This window comes from Trachurus japonicus, chromosome 2, assembly GCF_045865225.1.
Source record: "Trachurus japonicus isolate A0001 chromosome 2, Traja_1.0".
In the NCBI taxonomy this organism is placed as follows: domain Eukaryota; kingdom Metazoa; phylum Chordata; class Actinopteri; order Carangiformes; family Carangidae; genus Trachurus; species Trachurus japonicus.
The window spans coordinates 10,136,182-10,159,477 of NC_140908.1; the positions used below are offsets into that span (position 1 = coordinate 10,136,182).

Below are 23,296 nucleotides of genomic sequence, written 5' to 3' on the forward strand. Positions count from 1 at the left end.
AGCACTTTTTTTTTTAAATTAGTCAAAATGTACACTTACATAAAGCAAATATGTACGGCTCTGTTTTTTTTCTTTTTTTTCTACAAGTTGTTATAAGCAGGAGAAAACAGCAGTTGGAGAGAGGACCATACAAATTCAAAGCAATGCCTCCTTATTTACAAATTCACCACGTCGGCCATTTCAGTGCTTTATAAAAATACTATTCACATTTGTTGTTGAAGTGTGTTAGATAAATTTTGGAGGAAACCCCAAAGATTCTGTACATTTATACTGATTTTGATAATTTAAAACACAGAAGATGAATGACGTCCACTCGTAGGCCATGATTTGTGCAATTAAGATGCCGACAACTCATAATCGCAGCTAAAACGACAAACAATGAACAGTAACCAACACATTAGTGGAAAAAAATCATATAGATTCAAGTCTTTTTCCTTGAAGAAAAACAACCTTGATAATATGGAACAAATAAAAGCAAAACTCAATATTAAAAATGATATATATATATTTATATATAGGGTACTATACACAAAAAATCCCATGAAAGATTTCAGAAACAAGGATTCCCAGTTTGTGCTACTGATTTCCGTAAAAATATCTGGTTATTTCCTTCCACGCTGTCCAGAAGTTTGAATATAATACTGTCAGCGATGAAGAGATACAAAGGTGGAGGGCAGTAAAACACTCACTTGGTACCATGCAAGGTGATATTGTACTGTACATTAGACTCGGTAGCTGAGGATGAAATGTTGGAGGATCTCTTCAGTACTACATGGCTACATGCCTCTGCACCTTGGCTTGGAGGAAACGGTAAAAAAAAAAAGAAAGACGAAAATTAAAAGAAATAAAAATAAAGAGAGAGAGCAATCGGTCTTAAACACCGGTTTGCCATGGCGTGCTCTTGAGCTGCCATGAGCCGCAGGAGTGTCTGGGGCTGAGACAAATAGCAGCAGGTAACGCAGCCCAACTCCAAGGCAAAATATGTTTGAAGCAAGGAGTGAGATATTACTCAGCAGAGAGGAAAAATGATTTCCTCTACAAATGTGAAAACAGCTTGGGCCTTGGGATGACAACAACAATACTTGACAAACTTTTTTTTTTCCTTTCGACCTCTCTGACGGCGAGCTCTCAGCAGGTCGCTCTGAAGTTCTCTGGAGAGCCGTTGGTCTCATGGGTGTTTAGGCCTTTTTCCTGATTAAACGCATGTCGCCTGGGTCTGTGGGACAATTTAGGGCAAAACGCGACACAAACCGAGGCGTGTGTTCTTCTCTCTACCACCATCATCCTTTCTTTTTTTCTTCTTCCTCTCCTTGAAACCTAGATTTGGCAGTCGTTTCCATCGCTCAGTATAAACAAGCTCAATACGCTATAAATATTTCACATTGATATTAAATGCTGTCTCTATTTCATTGAATTAGAGCCCAAAAGGGGACTATAAAATACTCCTTCATCAAATAATCATGATAGCATCAAAGCAGCATTAGAAATACTGTTTGAAGCAAACAAAAAGCATGGAAACAAGGACATTCTTCAAGCTGGTCAGTACCAACTAAAATGCGTTTTTCTTTGTGATCTCATCGCTGCAGAACCTTCCCAAAAGCTTTTTGCTTTCTGAAGCGGAAAAACGACCAGATAAACAAGTTGAATATTTCAGTAACGAAGGGTGGGGCTCCTTTCTGTCTACCCGCAAGTTTGATCAAAGTGCTCCATTGGGAGAACAAGCATATACAGCTTTGCATGTGCGCACGCTCAGACAAACACTTTCACACACAAAAAATAAATAGCCTTCATGGGAAAACAGCTCGGACGGGGCTGCCGAAGCGGTGACAAAGCGGTGATAATGTTCTGTTTGGGAAAGACTTAGGTGGGATTCTGGCGAGAATGCCGCGAGACGACCTCCGAGACAAACTAGCGTCTCGCAATGTTCGTCTTGATCTCCTATGTTTGGCACGCTGTGTGGTGTTTTCCCACCCACAGGTGCCGTGTATGGCTTGGCAGGAGGAGTAATGGCTGTAACACCAGCGCTTTTAGCAGCGTTGACTGGCAGTTTGCCTGCAGATGCATCACTAGTGAGAGTTAGAAGTGTTCTCTAGAGGGTTGAGGGGCAATCAGCGCTGTATTGGTGATCTCCAGAGAAGAACCCAGATGGGATATTTTCCATGACATCTCTCTGGGCTAAGATGAGGCGCTGATGGATCTGAAGCGTGGCTGAGCTGTGACTAAATTCTACCTGCAGTCATTAAAATCCTGAAGGAAAAGTGCAAATTAACAAGTTACAGCTGCACTTGAAAAAAAGAAAAGCAAAGACGACTTTATTATGGTATCTACTCTATCTACATTTCCTAATTAATAATTAAAATAAAAAAGTTTCAGCAACTTTGACAAGCAACTAAAATGTTAACGTGTAAGTGAAGTTAATTGGATCATGTTCACAGGCTGAGTGCGTACAAGCACCAGCCTTCAAGTCCTGAATATGCTTAAGTTTCGGAAACATAAGGACTTTGGTTATGATAAGTGAAAGAATGTGGTTTTGGTAAGAAGAGTAATAAGGTCCAGACTGTCATCTTTCCCTAACCAGAACCACCTCTCTGTAGCTGCTATGAGAAGATATTTCATCACATGATTGGATATTACGACATGAACAAATTAAATAGCAACATGTTGCAACTTGCCACATTAACTTCATTGATATCACATGTATTGGCTGTTGCACAGTTGTGTATAAACAAAATGTCTAGGTGAGAAAGTTCATCAACTCCAACACACACATACTGCATGGATTATAAACTAAGTTGGTAATTATCTATTTAAATTAGATCTCATGGTTTAAATTTGTGCAGATCTGAATGAACACTGATGAATCCTAAACAAATACAAACTCAGATACGGCAGCAAAGAGCTTTGGATCCCATTTAAGGAGGAAACCATCAGTTTCCTGTCCGATCCTGCTGCCATAGAGACGAGTGGGTTCACATGTGATGATGTAGGCAAAGGTTGTGATATAAAACTAGGTCCATTCACCATAGTAGTCATGTTGTGTCTATTTAGTAACTTTTGGCACAGTTTTAAAAAAAACACTTCCTGTGTGTGGATGGAGCTCCTGACTTTAACGTAAAAGGACCATCTAGTGTGAAACGCTCCCAGAGCTTCGATGCTGTAGATTCAAGCCGGTGACGTTAAAAATGTAGCGTTTGCGGTCGTATGGTTAACATGAGCCCAGTCTGAGGTCAGAGCAGTGTTGGATTTATGGTTGGTAAGCAGCGCTACTGAAGGTTTTTAGCCACTGGCTCTCTAATGTGTGAGTACACACACACACGCATCCACACATCCACATCACGCTAACGTACACATGGACACACAAAAAGTGGAAGTGTTTTTACTGTGCTCTGCTGGTGCTGTCTTCGTTCCTTGAGGTCTTCATTATATGGCGGCTTCTCCTCCCGCTTTCTATGTTTATTTTTCTCTCCTTCCCTCTCTCTGTCTCAGTGATCACCATTTTCAGTTCAGCTGTGTTATGGATGGTCTCATCACACCAATCAGCAGATACAGCAATTTCCCCAAACTATGCCCTCCCACTATTACTATTACAGCAGGACACTTTTTACTCATCTGACTTAGCTTCATGATCTGAATGGGGAAAACCAGTGTATAAAAATCCATCTCTTCAGCACTGCAACCAGAGTATAGAAAAGTGTGTACAGTGTGTTTTTCCCTTCTACCCTTTGGCCTGGAAAAAGCTGTTTTTGATGATCAGATTTTCCAAGGAGACAGCAGTCAAGCGGAAACGAGAAAACAGCAGTCACCCTGTGTGTTCTCAGGCAAGTTAAAAGTCCACGGTTGAACTACATGTGTGAAAGGAGAGATCACTGTAGTTTTGGCCATCACAGTATCACAGTTACAGTAGAAAGATGAGATGAGCTTCACAGATTTGATGGGAAATTTCAAGGACGTACAGTGTTTTTCCTATAGGTGAAAAGACTGGATATAGATCAGCTGTCAGTGCTCCATCTTTCACATTTCTACAGGTCTCCTGACTAAACCCTCAGTCTTTCATTCCTCCGTGTGTTTCCGTTTCGCCTTCAAGGTCACCCACCAAACTGGACATCTTGACATTTAACGGAGTGTGTTTGCTCCGTGTGTTTGCTTATTTCAGAAACCCCTTAACAGAGTATTGCTCATCCTCAGACCTTTGTTCTGGGAAACAGAAAAATAATAAAACATTGTGTTCCTCCTGCGAATCTGACACCGCAGTGTTTGGCAGTGAGTTCAGGTCCCTTGTGGACGACACGACACAGTACATCCACGGTGGCGGCTGTGCGACAGTTGTGTGTCTTGAAAACTACCATAACCTTCACATTCTCAGTGACTGGGAGCGCAGTCTCTATCTACAGGACAGAAATGGACTGGGTGGGATACAGTGGAGGTGCTTGGGTCTAAGACTGCAGAGTCGACCCCCTTCTGATGTCACTACAGTCTACAGCAGATGGCACGCTATTCGAGGAGAGTTAGAGGGGAGGGGGGGGGGCAGCTCTGGTTGCGTCCGCCCCCTCTCTGTGTGGGACAGTGGAACCGGAGAGAGGATGTCGGGGGTCGTTGGAGTCAGATTGAGGAACGTTTTTTTTTTCCAAGTGGAACGATCTAGACCACAGTGTTCCGCTGGCGGTAAGGTGGCGGCGGCAAGACGGTGCCGGATTTCAGGGAAAACTCCGACATGTACTCGGGGTTCTCGGCCACCGCCGGCCGTATGTGTCCGTTCTGCTTATAGAAGAGTTTGGCGTTGGTGGAGCCGCCCTGGGCGCCGTCGGGGGCCACCTGGATAGACGACTTGGGAGGCAAGCTGTGCTGCCAGTACTCTGGATTGTCAAAGGTCACCTTGAGCTTCTTCCCGCTGCCTTTCCCCGACATCAGCCCTCCGTGCTTCAGCATGCTGGCGGGGTGCGCCGCTCCGTGGATCTGGTACGCCGGCAGGCTGCCGTGTCCTATGGTGGCCGAGGAGGGCAGGCCGCCCGACGGACACACCTGCGATTGGCCGGGAGCTCCTCCCGTCTGACTCTGGGTGGCCGCGCCGCCACCTGGATTGCCAGGTTGTCCTGCAGGTTTGACGGTGTGGTGGGCGTGGAGGATGTGGGTCGGTGGGCCGTGGTGGCAGGGGATGCCAGATGGAGAGGGCTGGGCCGTGGGGAGCGGGTAGTGGGGCAGGCTGGTCTGGATGGTGAGCGGGAGGTGGGGGCCTGAGGTGGTGGCGGAGATGGAGGAAGGAGGGTGGGTGGGCAGGGGCAGACCGTTCCTCCTCAGGGCTTCCAGGCCCAGCTCGGTGGGGCTGTGGAAGGTGTTGAGGTAGAGGGGCTCGTTGATGTACTCGTCCTCTCCTTTGGGCTGACTGTTGGGTGTGCTGTGGTAGCCCGGGTTGTCCAAGGCGTGGATCTCGCCGTTTTTGCGCCGCGTGACAAACGGGTTCTCCTCAATGGGGTTCAGGTATTCTGTAGCACAGGTCGGAAAAAGGGAGGGAGGGAGGGCAGGAAAGAGAAAAAAAGGAGTTTAGGAGAGAATAAGAACAGACAAACAAACGAACCACCGAAATGAAATCAAGAGAGGAGAAAACAAAGAAATGGAATTTGAAAGCAGTAAGAAAGAGAGATCACTCGCTAATGAGGAGAAAAGATGGAGAAGATAATGGCGATAATGGCAACCACTCAGGACCAGACAGGCAACTTGCCAGCACTTCTTTGGCACTGGAAACTCCATCTGCCCGGGGTGAAAATGCCAGCAAATGACCCCTCTTCACGGCTTCCAAGTGCTATAATAGTGGGGTGCGAAACCTATTGATTTTGCCCACTCTTTCGCTCCTTGACATTGCATCAGATGCATTTTGCTGCAGGCTTTGTTATATTTTGAGCTGCTCAAAAATCAAAGACGGCGGTGTGAGAGCAGAGAGGATGGACTGAATTATGATCAAAGGCAATACATGACTCTGTAGTAGAGGCTGACATACACCGCTGTCGACGGAAGCTCGGTACGAATTTTAATCAATGGAATGAACAAGCAAAATGACAGAAGGGATGCACTACAAAAGATTGTATTTACACTGCGGATGAGCAAAGAGACGACAGAACGGAGGAATGGTACACTCCGCGGGAGTTTGTGGCACATACAGGACGCACTTGTTTTACATTTAAATTGTGTTTCTGTCTGTGCAACAGCAGAGGAGATTGTGGCGTAGATTATCTCTGACTTTTATTTCCACCGTGCGACCAGATCTGTGAGAAATTAATATAATGGGGTGAGGTTACTTGAAAGTTTAATAATGACTACACTGTGCTGTGGATTAAATACTACCGTGTGTCCTGCAGGGCTACAGAATTTCTTCCTGAGGTTATTTGAGATTCTCTGAAGCTGTTCTGCTCATTACCACTGCTCTGTGAAATTAACCTGACTTCCATTATTAACTGATTCTATTGTGCTTCGTGTGTCAGTTCAAGTACCTGAGGAGCTCTTGTCCTTCATGGGGGTCATGTATCCGTCCTCGTCCGTGTCCCCTCTGGATGTCCTCTCCCCGAGGAAGATGGTGGGGTCGGCGCTGTACCTCTGTCCCCCGCTGTCCTCTCCCCCGGCCTGGCTCAGGTTCTTTTTATGCAGGCTGCCGTTACAGCGCTGGTCCTCCAGGGCTGGAGCCGAGCCACCTGCCGCTTCCTGGTTCACGCAGGCCTGGGCCCCGGCCACCGAGCCCTCTGCAGAGTTTGGACCGCCGTCTCGGTAGCCGAACTGGTTCTGAGGTGAAGGGTTGGGTGGAGATAAAAACATGAAAATGTAATCTGGTGTTAGATGGTAAGCGGCGGCTATTTGGCAGCAGTACAGTAGAGCTGGAACAACACTGTTAAACAAACCAAACTGAGGATGTCTAGAGTTCAATTGAAGCACAACAAACACACACGTGAATGTGTGAAGTTTGAGTCAGTTTTATTGCAGCTGCACGCCACCTGCGGCGGAGGAAAAAAAGCTGCTTGTAAAAGGAGAAATTCTCAAGACAAAGTAGTTGCTGGTGTATCATCAGCCTTCAGGGACAGAGAGGGGCAGCAGGCTGAGCCACGATTCAAAAACCTGCACCTCAAAAAAAAAATGAACAGAAACCCCATAAGAAAACACAAAACATGACATGTGAAGCAAAGGGCTTCTTGTGGTGCTGTCTTCACTTGCCGTGGGCTATTTAACCCAGGCCTACTCCTCTGCACTCTTGCCAACTGCTCGCACTACAGCAGCAATTACAGGAAGCGGAGCAACAAAACACAGGGAAAAAAAGGAAATGTCCTGGAGTTATATCTGTCCACCTACTCCCACTGTCTTCCCTCCACTGCAATCAGCTTCCCTCTGCTCCAAACTTCTCTGTTTATCCCTGCTTCAAAGCCAGTCATTATCCGCTCCTCTTTTCAAGTATGAGCGTGAGAGCAAATCAGTTCAGATTAGATAATCGTCTGTATCGGACTGTGTCTGCAGCGCCGCAACCTGAATAGCTAACTTGGCAAAGTCAGCCCGCCTGATGGATTTGAATGAGCTTCTTTCCCCCGTCTGGGCATGCGGAGGCTGCATAATCAAAAGAGTTTCAATTCTTGACAGGGGTATTGACCTTGAGCGTGGAGGACCCTGGATGGATTACCGTGTGTGTTTTTTTTTCTGGGGGTGCGTGCGCGATCGTCAGGGAACAAAGAGCCTTCGGCAAGCGGTTGGGTCAGAGGGGTAAAGGTGCATCAGACACGGAGCCGCGGGCCAGCCGGCACGTGGTTGCACGCCGCAGAGCAAACAGCCCAGCCTGCACTCGCCGTCTATTAGTAAACGACTCCGGCATTTTAAGAGAGCGGCGGTTATTTGCTTATGGAGCTCTGAGTAATGAAACCTGGGGCCTGGGGACTGAGCGCATAAAGAGCCCAGGTTTAAGCCACACACGCTGGGATGGAGATGATGGAGGTGGGCCATTAGCAGGGGGAAATCATCAGTGTATTACAAGTTCTTAGCCACCTTGAGCACTTGTAGAGGACGGTGAGTTGGGCAGTTTTGAGGTTACAGTCGACTGGGTAGATACTATGTACGGACACATAAGGAGATGGGAGGCATGATCATGTTTAAAGGGATAGTTCACCCAAAATCAATAATTCACCAATTATCTACTCACCGTCATGCCAAGGAAGGGTTTGGAGTATTTTCGGAGTTATCAAAACGCTTTTGGAGTTCCAGGGGGGGTCTGGCTGGCAACGGATTTTCATATAATAGCGGCGGATAGAGTTCACTTTTGAATCGTCCAAAACACACACTATGAAACATCCAGATACCTCCATACTGCTCGTCTGTACTGACCCAAGTGTCCTGAAGCCGCCACATGAAAAAGTTGTTCGGAAAAAATTTATCTGATCTCTATTTGGGAGCTACTACTACATCAAGGCTAAAAACCGAAAGTTCTCCAAACCCTTCCTTGGCATGATGGTGAGTAGAAAATTGGTAATTTACTGATTTTGGGTGAAGTATCCCTTTAAATCGCAGTTTTCCAGTATGCTTACTCTGTTGGAGTCGACTCGAGGCCTGGTGGTATACGACTGAGGAGCCATGTTGAAACCTCGAGGCACCAGATACTCCTCAGCGTCCATCAAGTCATCCAGGTCCTCTTCGTCCAGAAGGCTCTGGAAGAACTTGCTGTCGTTGGGGCTGGGGAGCTTCATGCGGTCGTCTCCCTGGAGACAGGACAATAAACAGATGCCATCGGTGAAAGAAATGTTACGGAAAGTTCAAATTGAAAGTTAGCCACATGGATGGATTGCTTCCTTCCCATGCTGTGGCGTTTATTCGGCCGGTTGCACAGAAAAGCTTGAAGTGCTCTGACAGGCGAACGCACCTGGATGACCAGGTATCGCTGAGGGTCACGGGCCATTCTGCAGAACTCGGCCGCCAGCTCCTTGAACTTCGGCCTGCTGTCTGCGTCGATCATCCAGCCTGGGGAAGAGGAGCAGAAACAGGACAGAAACAGGACGGGGACGCGGGGGGAGATGGATAAAGAAGAAGAGGTTAGAGAGATAAATAGGATGAGTTGTGAATGAAGGTCTGAGTGATTGATTGTCTCTGAACTAAAGTGGCTGAGTTTGTTCATGATTGAATGTTTTCCCTTCCCACAACAGACAAGGACACTTGAGTAGAAAATACACTGTATTGGATGTCCATAATTGCATCTGCAGTCTGTTTCCACAGCTTTTTTATAGTTTCTTTTCAGCATTCAGAAAGCTCATGCTGAATGCATACTCACAATACCAACTGCATAACTGGTAAAGAGACAATGAATGAAACTATATTTATTTCTGAAGTGGAGGATTGGTAGAGAATGCATAAAGGAACACACCATACACACACAACACCTTAAGTGGGACCTTAATAAGGTTCATAACATAAGTTATACAAAGAACACTGTTCACTGTTCAGTTCTATACATTGTGAGTGCAAAGTGCCTTGCTCAAGGGCAGCTTAGATGTAGAACAGTGTTTTTCTGTCTGGTCTCTTCTCTCCCTGAGGCCATGGCTGCTGTAAACTCAGCCAACCCCGGCAGGTGAAGTCAGACGCCAGGCGGTGTCTCAGCTCAGATTAGACAGGAGGCAAAGTGAGCCGCTGCAGTCACCGTCTGAATCCTCCTTACAAATTCCACAACAGCCACGGCTGAAGTGGGGGTTTGGGCGCCTCCGGCAGCCCTCCAGGGAGGCGCCGCGGAAACCCCCGGCGAATTGTAATGGTCCAATTTCACTTTATTTCCAAACGCAGAAGATAACACTCTGACGGAAAGTGTTGATACATAAACTGTGACCCTCTGTGTTGTCACATCCCCTGTTTGTCTGTCTCCGCTCAGTTCATCTAATTTCCGCTTCCAGCAGCACCCCCCCCCCCACACACACATTACCTAAATGAGGTGCAATTAACCCGGCAATCAAACTCTATTTCATCTTTATTGGGGTGACAGGGAGGCGCGCTGTGACAGCACAGCAAATCACAAACAACGGCTCTCAGTCAACATGTAATTACGATTAACGTGGCCAATTGCTGAGCTCCCTCCCGGCTTTGGATGGGGTGTCGTGCCCCCCTCCCACTGCTATTTTGACTCAGCGATTGACCCGTTTTGACCATTTCTGATCGCTGCTGGGATGCTCGACATTACGTTTATGGGAAATTAAATATGTGACATATAAATCAGAAGTAGAGAGGAATACCTCAGCAGAATGCCTTTGACCTGAGCATTTAGAATATTATCTTACCTAGCACATTAAATTTATTTCCCTCCTCCAGGGGGACAGAAACAATGAGCTGGCATTGTTATTAGGCTAAATGGCTGCAGGGCTCTCTTGGATTGCTTCTGTGCTGTCAAAAGCCGTTGGCAATAGTTTTTCATTTGGAAAAAAAACAATTAGATATTATGACATTTTGGTTGGATTAACATTTTTTGTCATGGGAATATGTTTTGATACGAAGCTCCAAGCTGGAGCACGTCGTTCCCTTTCAGCACGTTTGGCATTTCAAGCACTCGGCTGTCGTCCTCTTCCAGAGCGAATCACAATGAGAGCAGGAGTGGAAAATGTTTAAATTCACAGACTTACAAGCAGCCAATAATAAGTGTATTCACAGCGCAGATGCAACATTTGTGCAACAAAAAAGAAGACAAAGTAATTAAAAAAGTACAAGGACTGAGAGATGTGACGGCAGGGAAAAAAGAGAAAAAAAGTCAGTGGTGAGAAGTTGATGTGAGGTCATTGTTTTTGAGGTTTTCAGCCAACAGCAGAAGATAGGGAGTGACACACATGTCCCCCCACCAGAGCTGGGTTCAGACAGGGTGGAGCCATGACCAGACTGCTGTGGGGAAACCAAGAGCCAAGCAGCCGTTAGCTGGCAGAGCTCATAGCATGGATTGGCATGTGGACCTGGACCACTTCCTGGAAATCTGGGAGGGTGGATCGCTCTGCAGCCATGGAGCCTGCACCAGAACCGGGGCTCTGGATCCAGCCAGGGGAAGGAGAGCAAGATGGGAGACACACGGGAGGCTTCAGAGGGATGAGGAGAAGGCAGGCTTTTTGGATGAGCAGCACAGGGCTGCAGAGGGAGAGCTGGGGTGGATGGGATGGATGGGCTGGGAGGGAGGTGCGGCGGTCCAGATGGAAGATGACATGAACAGGGGGTGGGCAGTGTCCCTTGTGAGGATGGGTCTGCATGTTGTTGTGGACCATGAACCAACACCTCATCCCAGTTTTTGTGCCATGATTCTCCTCTCCACTGACTCGTTTTTCCATCCTCTTTCTCTTCCAGCCTTGAACCGAAGCCTCTGAGCTCAAACAACACCTTACCAGATGAATATTAAAAACATGAAGCGCTTTATTAAACTGCAACTCATCTGTGACAGTTGCAGCACTGTGTAAACACGATTTAAAAATGAAAAATCTGATTATATTTATATGTATTATGACTGCTGCTATGCAACACTGTCTCCAACGCTGCCACCGCCGACTCCCAGCCAAGAAACAGTTCAGCGCCACGGTTTTATTCATCGATTTTTGCACATTTTTAACACATTTGTGTGTGAAGTGCAGATTTGATGCATGCTGGTCCTGGAGCTGTCACTCAAAATGACACACCCTCAATAATGCAGGATGTTAAGCCTTTAAAAAATGTAAGTAGGTGAATTATACGAGTTGGCCCGCTGTACTGTCATCACGGAGCCGTAGAGACAGTTTTTTTGTACGAGGCTGTAAACATGTTCATTTGTGCTGTCTGAAGTTTTTAGCACTTCATGCTGGTTTCATTTTTATAGAAGCAGAAAATGACGCCTGGATGTAACCAACATCGATCTTCTCACTCAGTTCTAGCCAGAAAGTGAAACACACACGTACTACCATCACTGTATACTGCTGTAGACTGAAAAATTGCACTTTTCATTCTACTACATCTATTAAGATAATCTGCACTATATTTTCTTCATAACTAGCAACTTGCAGATTAAGATTCATAAGAAAATATGACCAACAAATGAATTATGATGTACTTTGTCATGAAGGGAAGATTTTATTAATCCCTGGAGTGAGCTTTACAAGCAGAAATGGATAATTCTGCACAGCTTTTATTAAAATAAAAGATCTGCTCCTGGGTTTTCAGTCAGTGCCGGTTGCCTCCTATAAATCATATTTACAGAATCATACTAACCCTAACCCTAACCCATATTTATTTTGGGTGTATGCATATGTTTTATGTTTGTGTGTGTGTGTTTTGTTTCCTCACATTTGACCATAACCATGTAGACGTCGATGGTGCAAATGGGCGGCTGGGGCAGGCGCTCGCCTTTCTCCAGGATGTCTGGGATTTCTCGCGTGGGGATGCCGTCATACGGCTTGCCTCCGAATGTCATCAGCTCCCAGATGGTCACTCCTTTGAAGGTGTTGGAGGGAAATAAAACAAAGAAACAGAGACAACAAGGCAGACGGTGAGAATCTTGAGGAGGCGAGATGCAGAGCCGGAGAGCGGCGTGGGGAATGCAAATCGAAACGAACAGAAAACGCGTCTTGACACTCACCGTAGCTCCACACGTCGCTCTGATGGGTGAACTTCCTGTAGTGGATGCATTCCAGAGCCATCCATTTGACGGGCATCTGAGAAGAGGCAGACACACAGAGGGATTTTAGGATGTAAACGGCAAAAAAAGGCAGAAATCAGAACTGCTAGCTTTGTGTTAACCATAGTTATTTACACCTGAATTGCAAAAAATTCCCAAGATGCTACTCTGCACAACAGGTGGCCTATCTTTTATTTAGCGTGGGTGAGGTATTGGGATATCGACATAGCTTTCAACCATAGTTTTGCTCTGCTCAATATTACCCAAGTACTGTGATTGATTAGCTTTATGCTCACCTAGGCGTTATCGATAGTGAGCATGCTCTTTAAGATACTAAATGAGATTACACTGGCCATTTTTCTCCCATTACATCAATAGCCTGTAGGTTTAAACAGTATAGGCAGTGAGTGAAATTGTAATAACAATCTTCTATGACATCTCTGCCAAGGACAATGGCACACATCGCTGTATCCTGTCTGCCGTATGATTTCCATATTGACTCTGGAGGGGAATTCTCAGCTGCAGAGCCCAATGAACAAGGCAATTATCTGCATGTGAAAGCACATATGCACACACATGTAAGGTGCATGCACCGGACATTTAAAAAAAAAAAGCAGCCCCTCCCCTTGGCACTCATGCGTGCGCTTTGGGGAAATGAACAGGAAATGTGGGGGAATGAAATGCTTCAGGTTGGAAATGTGATACGATGCCTCCGCTCTCATCTTCCGTTGATTTATCTCCCGTGGCACCACTATTTTTATGGCAACACACGTAGATGTGCTGACACCAGCTCTCGTTTATCACGGCATCAGTGAGCACCAACACGGAGTCAATCACTGCATCAAACTCGCCCTCGCTGTATGGAAATACTTCCCCTGCATCTCGAAGTGGAGACGCAGTGGCTACCTCCAGGCCACCAGCCCAGCAGATGCAGCGACGAACAAGGCAATTTAATAAAGCGGAGCTGATCAGGACAATTTGCATAGTAAGTCTCGAGCGAGGGGAAGGAGAAGGGGCCTCTGATTAATGCAGTCTAGGTCCCCAAACAAAACAAAGCGATTGGAAGTGTGGCTGCGTTATTTGTTTGGATGAAGTGCTTCTAAATTGCATTTTACTGAGACAAAGTTCACCACAGTTTACTTGACCGAACTATTTCACAGGTCTGAGATATTAAAGGGATAGTTCACCCTAGAATGATATTTCGCTCATTATCTACTCACCCTCATGTTGACTAAGGGCTGGAAGAATTTTCAGAGTCCACCGTCCCTTCTCTGAGTTACAGGGGGTCTTGGCGTAGCAGTGCATTTCAATGCAACGGTTGCAAAGGGACACCAGAGCTCTTCGTAAAAAAACACACACAAAAAAACATCCAAATACCTCCATGATGCTCGTATGTAATGTCCGTCTTGTGCTGAAGCCCCAAATTGCAAGGTTCGCACTGAGACCGACTCGAGTCTCAGTCGGTCTCAGTATCAGTGCGAACCTTGCGCATGCGCGCTGGCAGCGGAAGAGCGGACAACAGACACTAGGAGCTAATGCTACAAACATGCTTGGAATGTGGACTTATTTAATTTTTTTCGGGACAATTACGCAATTTGGGGCTTCAGCACAAGACGGACATTACATACGAGCATCATGGAGGTATTTGGATGTTTTTTTGTGTGTGTTTTTTTACGAAGAGCTCTGGTGTCCCTTTGCAACCGTTGCATTGAAATGCACTGCTACGCCAAGACCCCCTGTAACTCAGAGAAGGGATGGTGGACTCTGAAAATTCTTCCAGCCCTTAGTCAACATGAGGGTGAGTAGATAATGAGCGAAATATCATTCTAGGGTGAACTATCCCTTTAAGGATACTTTCCTGAAACAAGCAGGAGACGACGAGTTCACCTTAAAGGGATAGTTCAACATTTTGGCAAATTGTCCCATTGCTATAATCCCTATAGTCATAGCAGTAGGTTCGTTACCTTTAATTGTCGGTGCAAGCTATTTTTAGAACGGCGGAGCAGAGCCGCGAGCTGCTCAGAGCTACGCTACGGAGGCTAATGGGATTTCTTGGTTTCCCTCATCAAACTCATCAAATACACAATTCAATAACTCCAAAACGTGAAAACGTGACCTGCACATTCACCACGCTAGCTTAGCACTGAGCAGCTTGCGGCTCTGCTCCGCCGTTCTAAAAACAGCTTGCACCGACAATTAAAGGTAAAGAACCTACTCCTAAAACTAGAGGGATTACAGTACGGCAAAGGGCCAATTTTCCAAAATATTGAACTATCCCTTTAAATATTCATACAGAGAAGAGACATCTACACAGAGCATCTCCTCCACCTTTGATTTGTGCATCACAGCCAACCACATCTTGTAAGGCGGAGCCAGCTCTGACCTTTGGGCTTTGGAAGTTTTCAACTGCACAAAAACACGTGAGCACGCCTCCACTTACACCAACCTTGCCCCCGTCCGCGTTGTATTCCTTCTCGTCGGCGTCCAGCAGTCGCGCCAGGCCGAAGTCGGTGATCTTGATGTGATTGGGCGACTTGACCAGCACGTTCCTGGCCGCCAGGTCCCTGTGGACCAGCCTCCTCTCCTCCAGGTACATCATCCCCTGAGAGACAGAGAGAGAGAGAAGAGGGAAAGAGAAGATGATCGCTGATGCGGTAAATGTCAGCACTAACATAAAATTATTGTCATAACTGTCATCATCATTAACCGCACACCCACGCAGACATTTGGATACATTTTTTTCCATCGTTATCATTCCTCTTGTATACGACAGCAGCTTTTATGGCTCCGAGGCGTCAGGAGCTCAGACTTCTGATGAGTGACGAATGCGGCAGAAACTCCTAAAAACTGAACTCATCAAGTCTTTTCAGTCGTTTTTCAGATGAAGTCACGGTGTGTTCAGAGAAACCAGGAGAGAGAGCTCCCTGTCTGACGTCGGTAAATGATGAAACATGCAGCGTATTTGAACTGTAGCAGGAACGAGCCGTGTGCTGGCAGTGTGAGCAACATCTCTATCTTCTTCCTGCGAAAAGGTGTCAAACTCTGTGTGTGTGATCTGGTTTTGTTGTGTCTCTGACATGTTGTCTCCATGTCCTTTTTATAATTGGGGCCATTTTCAAGACGGCTGGGCGCGGAGAATAACGGACGCCCTTCCAATTTGTTAACGTCGGTTATAAACACCATATGAGCGAATGCAGCGAGGGGAAAAACAACAAAGCCTTGAATGGAGAGACGGCAACTTTGCTTTGCAGCCTTGATTTGTTGCTCAATGGCCTGGATGCAGCAAGGACTCTCACACACATGAAGACTTACCCACTCACAAACACACACAAAGCCTCTTTTCTTCATGAATTCACAGATGCATGCTTGTGCCCTCGCGACACACGTAAACACTCCTTCTGTGCTCGCAGCCGAACAAAACAGGCGGGCGGACAGGCAAGGCTGGGCCAATTGAAGTGTATTAGACTGGATGTTAAACAAGTGGATGCCACTTTGCAGGTGGATCAATAAAAAAACACCTCAGCGAGGAGGGACACAGTCGTTGTGCCCAGCAGACAATGAAAAATTTCAGCCAAGGCCCACGCCTCCACTGGTGCGAGAGAATCATTGGCCATTTGAAATACTTATGGTGAGAATACTTCATATATATCTGTGTGTGTGTGTGTGTGTGTTGAAATGCTCGTGGTGGCTCGCCGCTCCACGCCACCGCCTCTTCCCAGACGAATGTGAGGATAAATCGATAGCGCCGACGGTCTGGCTCGCCGCTGGCTGAGCCCTCATCCATCATCCGCCGGCCCTCGCTGAGACGGACGCACAGTCACACACACGTACACACACACACACACGCTGACAGAGACCACCTGGAGACCACCTATACAGTAAAGCAAGACATATTTCACCGAACATACTCGGTGACTCTGGCAATATTTCTCTCTGTCAGCCTGCCTCTGTGTCTCTGAGTGTCTTTCTCTCTTCAGGACACTTCCTGCTTCCTGATTCTGTGCACCGTCTTCTTGTTAATGTGCGGCATACCTCACCGATATGAGACAATGTGTTGGGACGAGGCCCAAATCGCCCCCTTTAACTGAAAGTGTATTTAAAATAGATTACTTCTGGGGGGATTCGGGCAGGCGATCAATAACAGCGCTGATTACAATAAGCCTGAAGACGACCGGGCCACGCAATATTTATCCCCGATGTCGACGTCGGGAGGAATTAGGAATCAATGGCCCACACAGTCCATTAATACTCTTCGACTTAAAGTGACGGGGCAATGAGGGGAGGCCATCGCACTGACAGGGGGGAATGTACGGCAGCTCAAGGAGCCAATTAATTTTCAGCCACTCCAGGCGGTAAACACCGGCGCCCCAGCGGAGGATGTGGGGGCAGCCTTGGTTTCAGGTCGAGAGGGTCCTGCTGATTGTGCTGCTTCAACACTGCTTAGCCTAAGTGTTGAGATCCCCCAGAGTCTCCACGTCTTTAAGAAGTGGAAGTGGTGGGATAAGATAATTTGTGATTGCGTAACCTGTAGATCACACAGGAATCTGAAGAGGAAGTAATTAGACCTGCCATGTTTGGTAAACAACGTTGCAATTCTGTTAGACACACTGACGGAGCACACGGTTCACTAATTGGGGCTTTCAGCTGTTTCACAACCATACGCGGTGTTACCTGTGCATGACTGACAGCCTGAGATAGTCCCTGTGACTTCTTAAAGAGCTTCTCTGTTACCTTTAATTCAGCCTGGGTTACAGATGAAGAAACAGGGAGTTTAAGCAGCAACAGACATGATGTAGATTCTTCCCAAATTTGCATTTTCAGAAATTGTGCAACCAAGCTGCATGCCTCCAGGGCCGAGGAATGAAAACAAAAAGGAAAAGCTGAAGACTGTACTTCCTTAATTTGGTCATTTTGTTGGCTTCAATACGAGTCCATCACTGTGCTCTATCTCTGCAATTATTTTTCCGTGGGAAGGCAAGGTGATCTGTGAGGCTCTGCAAAGAGTTCAGAACATCATGTTCACAGCTGACATTACAGAGCAGTTTATGAAGACGATGTGTTGATGTGCAAAAGCAGAAAGTGCATCTTGTCTTTTTTAGTTTCCTGGGTAGAATAATAAAACAATGAACTTCCTATGCAATATATGCAGGTGAACATAAACCCATATGCACATCATTACATGACAGATTTGAAGCTACTTTCAGAAATATGCAGGTTTGCAGACGCTGACAATCCACACGCCAGGCTCAGAAGTTCATATGAGAGCCTTTAAGCACTCGCTGAATTCGCAGCGAGACAGATGTAAGCCCTTGTGAAGTGCATCTTAAAGTGTGTGACACCCGTGAGCCCGAACGATGAGACTGTAACATGCAATCCAGAGGAAGGTGACTTGGAAAGGGAAAAGGAGGTGGCGTTGAGCGAGAGAAGCGATTTCAAGGTCATTTGGACACATCCACTCAGAACCTTTACCTGTAAGAGTCCCAATTTTTTAAGTTACTGAAGCAAAACCTTTGCTTTTTTGTATGACAGGAAAATAAAACACAGTTTGACAGACGGGGGGAAAGAAGCTGAAATATGATACAAAGGCAAAGAAATTTATCGATTCCCATTGACTGCACCTGAAGAAAACACGTGTAAGCTTTTAAACCAAAACTCGTTAAATTGTGAACGGTGCTCACTGCAAAAACTCAAAATCTTACCAGGAATATTTGTCTCATTTCCAGTCAAAATGTCTAATTTCTAGTCAAAACAAATCCCATTCTACTTAAAATAAGACTCATCACATAAAAAGCAGCTTGTTTTTAGACACTTTTTACTTCTTTCAAGCATATCTTCACTTGAAATAAGTAGAAAAATCTGATAGTGGATCAAGTTTTTCTTTCTTATTACAAGCACAAACAACTTGCTTTCACTGGCAGATTTTTATTTCAAGTGAAAATTAGTTTGAAACAAGTGAAAATTATCTAAAAATAAGTACATTTTTAGGTGATGAGTCTTATTTTAAGTGGAAAGAGATTAGTTTTGACTAGAAATGAGACATTTTGACAAGAAATAAGACAAATATTCTTGGAAAGATTTTGAGTTTTTGCAGTGCTTTGGCGACTTCAGGTCCAAATCAGATGATGGGTCACTGTCAAACAGCAGCAGCAGCATGTTGTCCAGTTCAGTGAAGGCCTCTGTTTCCACAAGACACAAACTTGAACCCTATATGAAAGGTTCTGTGTGTTTTTTCCACAGAGAGCTCTGTGGGCTTTTTGCTACTGGTGCCTTTAGGGTTAAGGACCCACCGGCACTGTTGCACATCCCAAATGACACTGGGAGGATGTTTGAAGCCCTGAGAGCATCGAGTGCTGCTACAGTAGTTTGAAATCATTTTTCGTGCCAGAAACATAATGCTTCATGAAACTTTTCAAGAGCTGTTCAGTCAAGACCTGTTTGCAGGAGTCAGACTGTGCTTTAGGAGTCAGGTCAGCAGCACTGTTCCCTGTTACTCTGTGAATATGTTTTTTTTTAAACAAATTAAACTATTAGAGCTGCCATCTATAAAACAGGAACTTTTTGTGTTTGAATCATACAAACAGTAGTTTAGAAAACAACTCCTTGAGGAAACATCACGGCAGAGTTGCAAGCAGAGGCTAAAAGGTTTCCGAGGCACCTGGTAGACAAGGGGCATGGCTGGTCTGCAACCCATTAGCACCTTCTCTCTAGCATGAAGCAAAGGAGACTAAAGATCCAAATCTTCAGTAATGGAGGAGAGAACAAGAGGATGAAGCCAGGCGTGTAAAAAGGAGTGGGGTGCTGTGGAGCCGCAGAGAGCACACACCTTAGTGGGAGAGAAAGATGCTGTGGAATAAAAGATGCTGAGTATAAAGGAAGAGCTGCTGGACGGTAAGTGGAGGAAGAGCAGGACGGACATGATGGAGGACAGCAGGTTAGAGATTCAGTTCAGGTTTTCAGAGGATTCACTATTTGTCTATTAGCAACATGAGAGACATGATTTTGTTTTGTGCAATTTTTTTCCCATATTTGTTGCCAAGCAACGTGCTCTTTCAGGAAGCAGTGGGATCCATCAGAGGGGAAGTATTTTAATGATAAAACTCTGGGGTGAGCAACAGCTTATTTGGGAATTGATGTCAAGAAAAGCAAAAAAGAGAAAAGAAGAAAAGCTCACTTTCTTCCAGGAAGGGAGGGAGGGTGAGGGGTGCACTGTCTCTTCCCAACCCCCCTCCTCCCCCTCCCACACCAAACGGGTAAGGACGCTGCAACAATGTGAGCAATACGGGGGACTGCCTGCATGATGAGAACTGGGACCGGTGCGATAAGGAGCGCGCACAATGGGTCCGCTCAGGTGGCGCAGGTGTTGGTCTGTCATGCGCTGGGTGCTGCGTGGGAGATAGAGGGGGAGGCATTCCCACAGAGCTGGCACGTGTGGGGGAAACATTGTGTGTGCAGGAGAAAGAGACAAATGGGAGGGAGGGAGAATGAGCCAGTCTGCGTCCAGATGCGCCTCTCTTTAACCATTCACACCCGCGCATAATACACTCACATTTTTATTCTGAAATACTGTTATGGAAATCTGGTTAAATTCATTATAAGCACCTTTTACAGGCTGTTTCAGCTCAAAGCCATTTGGGTTGGGTACTGTATTGTTTGAATTATCTCCAAAGAAACCAATAAAGCTGCAGTAAACGGCAACAGCAGATGTTCAGATGGTTAATGAACGGTCCAGGTGCATGTGACATATTGTGACATATAGAATGACAGCTCAGCGGTGGCGCAGGAGTTGCCGTACGGGCCCATTTGCTCGCCACTCAGCCGTTGTGGAGGCACGAAAAGAATGCACCGATCTGTCAACCTGAGCTGACGTGAGTGTGTTTATTATGTGTGTGTCTGTGTGTGTGTATGAAGCACATGGGAGGTATAGCGGCGCCTGATGTGTTCCCGCTCCCACCTTTAATTATATCCACCTCAAGAGAGAGAACCAAATGTAAAATGATCTAAGCTCTGTCACCATGATCTCAGCTCCCCTGCGGGACACAGAGATCCTTCCAAAATGTCACCGTGCAGGCAATAAAAGACCGCTGCTGGCACATTTACATGAGCAAATGTCAATAATTTTTTGGCGGCTGCAGTGGAATCAGAAAGGGGAAAACGGCAACTTTTTGATCAGTGAGATACATTTATACTCCTCTGAAAGACAGGGGGAGTGAAGTTGCAATTCCACATAGAAGAATTAGAAAACAACCTTGCAGTCAGAGTACTTTGCTGCAGCAAAAGCCGACGTGCCATGCAGCCATGCAGGTAGAAACGTCCTTGCTGGGCGAGCGGCGTGGTCCACGTGTCAATTAGCAGCACTCAAGTGAGAGCCTGTGAAGTTGGAGATGGCCCTGGTGGGCAACCGTGAGAACAGTAATGACGGGTTTCATCGACAGCTCGGCAGCTTAGACAGATGAACCAAACAGAGGAGAGAGGAGAGAGGAAAAGCAAGAGGCAGGGAGAGAGAGGAGAAAATAGGAGAGAGGGAAATCTTGAATCAAGCGAGCACCAGGCGATCCACTCGACGCAGCATCCAGCCTTCACTGAAACGCCTGTAATTTGTGACACTATGGAGCCTTGATTTTTAATCACAGCGGATAATTATCATGCTGAAGAGCTGTCGGACCCTTGGGCTGACCTGCCCACTGGTTGACCCCCAATACAGAGAGGGAGCCATTGTTCTGCTGATATGAACACATGCATGTTTAAACACAGATATGCAGATGCATGAGAGTGATCACAGAGATCAGAAATGAGAGGATACATGGCTGAGGAAGCATCGGGGACAGGAACAACTGACAAAATGTCATTATTTCCCCGCCTTCCTGCATCCTGTTTGTTTATAATAAGAGAGGTAGTGCGGAGAAAATGAAAAATTGATTGTGCGAAATTGATTCGTACCGGAGCCCGGTGGAATTATCTTGTGCTTGTTTTATTAAAATGACATTTGTAGGACTTGATAACAGAAAGAAAATATGAAGTTGTGAGCGGTGAGCACGTCTGGGAGGCGCGCGGTCAGGAGGCGCTGCGGGAGAATCCCCCCGCGCCGCCGTTCATCTGCATGGCTGCATATGCCTGTGTCTAATGAGCCTGGGCTCCCGGCGCCAGGAGGAACGGGTGTGTATGTAGAGAGGTGACTGATCCAATCAGGCCTTCCTACCCGCTGGATCTGGCAAATCAAATCCCTCCTCTTATGCATCCTTGAGCGCTGCTGATCCTTACAGATAATTAGAAAGACCCGGGGGGCTTATCCCTCCACCGCCTGCTCTCCTCATCACCTCACACTCTTCCTCCTCACCGGTCTCCCTCCACCCCGCTTCCTCTTTTTGTTGCATCAGCAGGGACACCAACGCACTCCTGGGGACTGCTCTGTGTGTGTGTGTGTGTGTGTGTGTGTGTGTGTAGGAATTTGTAAATGTGTTAGCGTTGGAGGAAGGGGAAAACTGCTCAGGGTGCACATTAGTTGGTTTTGTTTTTGTTTTTTATGATGTGGCGGAGTATTATGGGCTGCTCTGTTTGGTAATCGCAGCATGATGTGCTTCCTGACAAGCTCGGAGATGCAAAGATTTGTGGGACTGCATTATTAATGAAGCCCCCGCGTGAATGAAGTGCTGAACGTGGATCGCTACCGGATCGCCTGCTGACAGCATTAAATTCACTATAACTTAGTATAATGTGTTTTACACTGGAGTAAAAGAGCCTGACTGTACCGGGTGGCACTGGACGCATCAATCATTCACTGTATATCAATTCTGCCCTGCACTTTTAAATCCTTTTCAGACACTTTGAATGTACGGGTGAAGTGTGTATAATATGCAACTCCTAAATTTGCTATTCTCATAAACTGAAGTTGGCTTGCAATAAAAATTTTACTGCAGGTCTGAATCCACTTTAACATCATCTCTAAGCACGCGTACGAGCTTCTCTGTTGACATGTGAGCTCAGTTGCTGGAATGATATTTATTCATAGCTCTTTAAAGGAACCTTTAACTTTTAAAAATTCGCGATAGCAGCTGTGTACTCGCTTGTCTTGAACGAAGACGAGGCATCAAACCAATCGCTTTGCACATTAAAGCCTCCAATTTGACCAAAAGTGCTCCGAGGTGCGTCGCTGCCACGTCTCTCCCCCCCCTCAGCTTTTATCAGCCCGGTCCTGGGAGCTGTCACTCTGCTGCTCCTCTGACGCACCTCAGCCCAGACGTTTCCCATTTCCTGCACGTGTTCCGACGTGTCAGTGATAAATACGCCGAGGTGAGAAAGCGTGTTTCACCTCCGGGCTTCGTCGTGTCTGCTCGTCAGCTGTTAACTGGAATTTAAATGGCGCCTGTTGACAGGAGTCATGTTACTCTCCAGCTCATAATCATAATTGCCTTTTAGTGCATGGTGGGCTGTTTTTAATCATTCTGTGGTTAATTGCTCCTGCGGCGGCACTTTTTATTCACAGCCACAGATACAGCCGATACAAGAACTACTATATGCTGTGTGTTGAAATAACATTCAATATTTGGCCATATTCAATTAAACCTGAAATTTCTGAGGAAGGGTGACCTTTAAATTCCCAATATAATGTATAGAAAATGAATTCATCAAAATACCACAACTTCGATGAGATATTGAAAAGCCCAAAGCTCAATTCTGAACTCA

General features: G+C 46.1%; 1 protein-coding gene across 5 annotated transcripts in view; it reads right to left on the bottom strand.

The window, feature by feature from the left end:
• LOC146990836 (receptor tyrosine-protein kinase erbB-4-like) overlaps positions 1-23,296 on the bottom strand; it is a 215,932-nt gene that overhangs the window by 4,287 nt on the left and 188,349 nt on the right. For 2 of the 5 annotated variants that reach the window (XM_085800082.1, XM_085800090.1), the window contains exons 21-27: positions 15,063-15,218; positions 12,578-12,653; positions 12,286-12,432; positions 8,879-8,976; positions 8,547-8,717; positions 6,483-6,768; positions 1,166-5,480 (exon numbers count right to left, since the gene is read on the bottom strand). In XM_085800082.1, the coding sequence (XP_085656208.1) occupies positions 4,639-5,480; positions 6,483-6,768; positions 8,547-8,717; positions 8,879-8,976; positions 12,286-12,432; positions 12,578-12,653; positions 15,063-15,218 (1,776 nt within the window). In that variant the 3' untranslated portion in view covers positions 1,166-4,638. Of the gene's footprint in view, positions 1-1,165; positions 5,481-6,482; positions 6,769-8,546; positions 8,718-8,878; positions 8,977-12,285; positions 12,433-12,577; positions 12,654-15,056; positions 15,219-23,296 lie in introns of those variants that run through there. The other 3 variants (XM_085800074.1, XM_085800065.1, XR_015037761.1) reach the window with 2 other exon arrangements.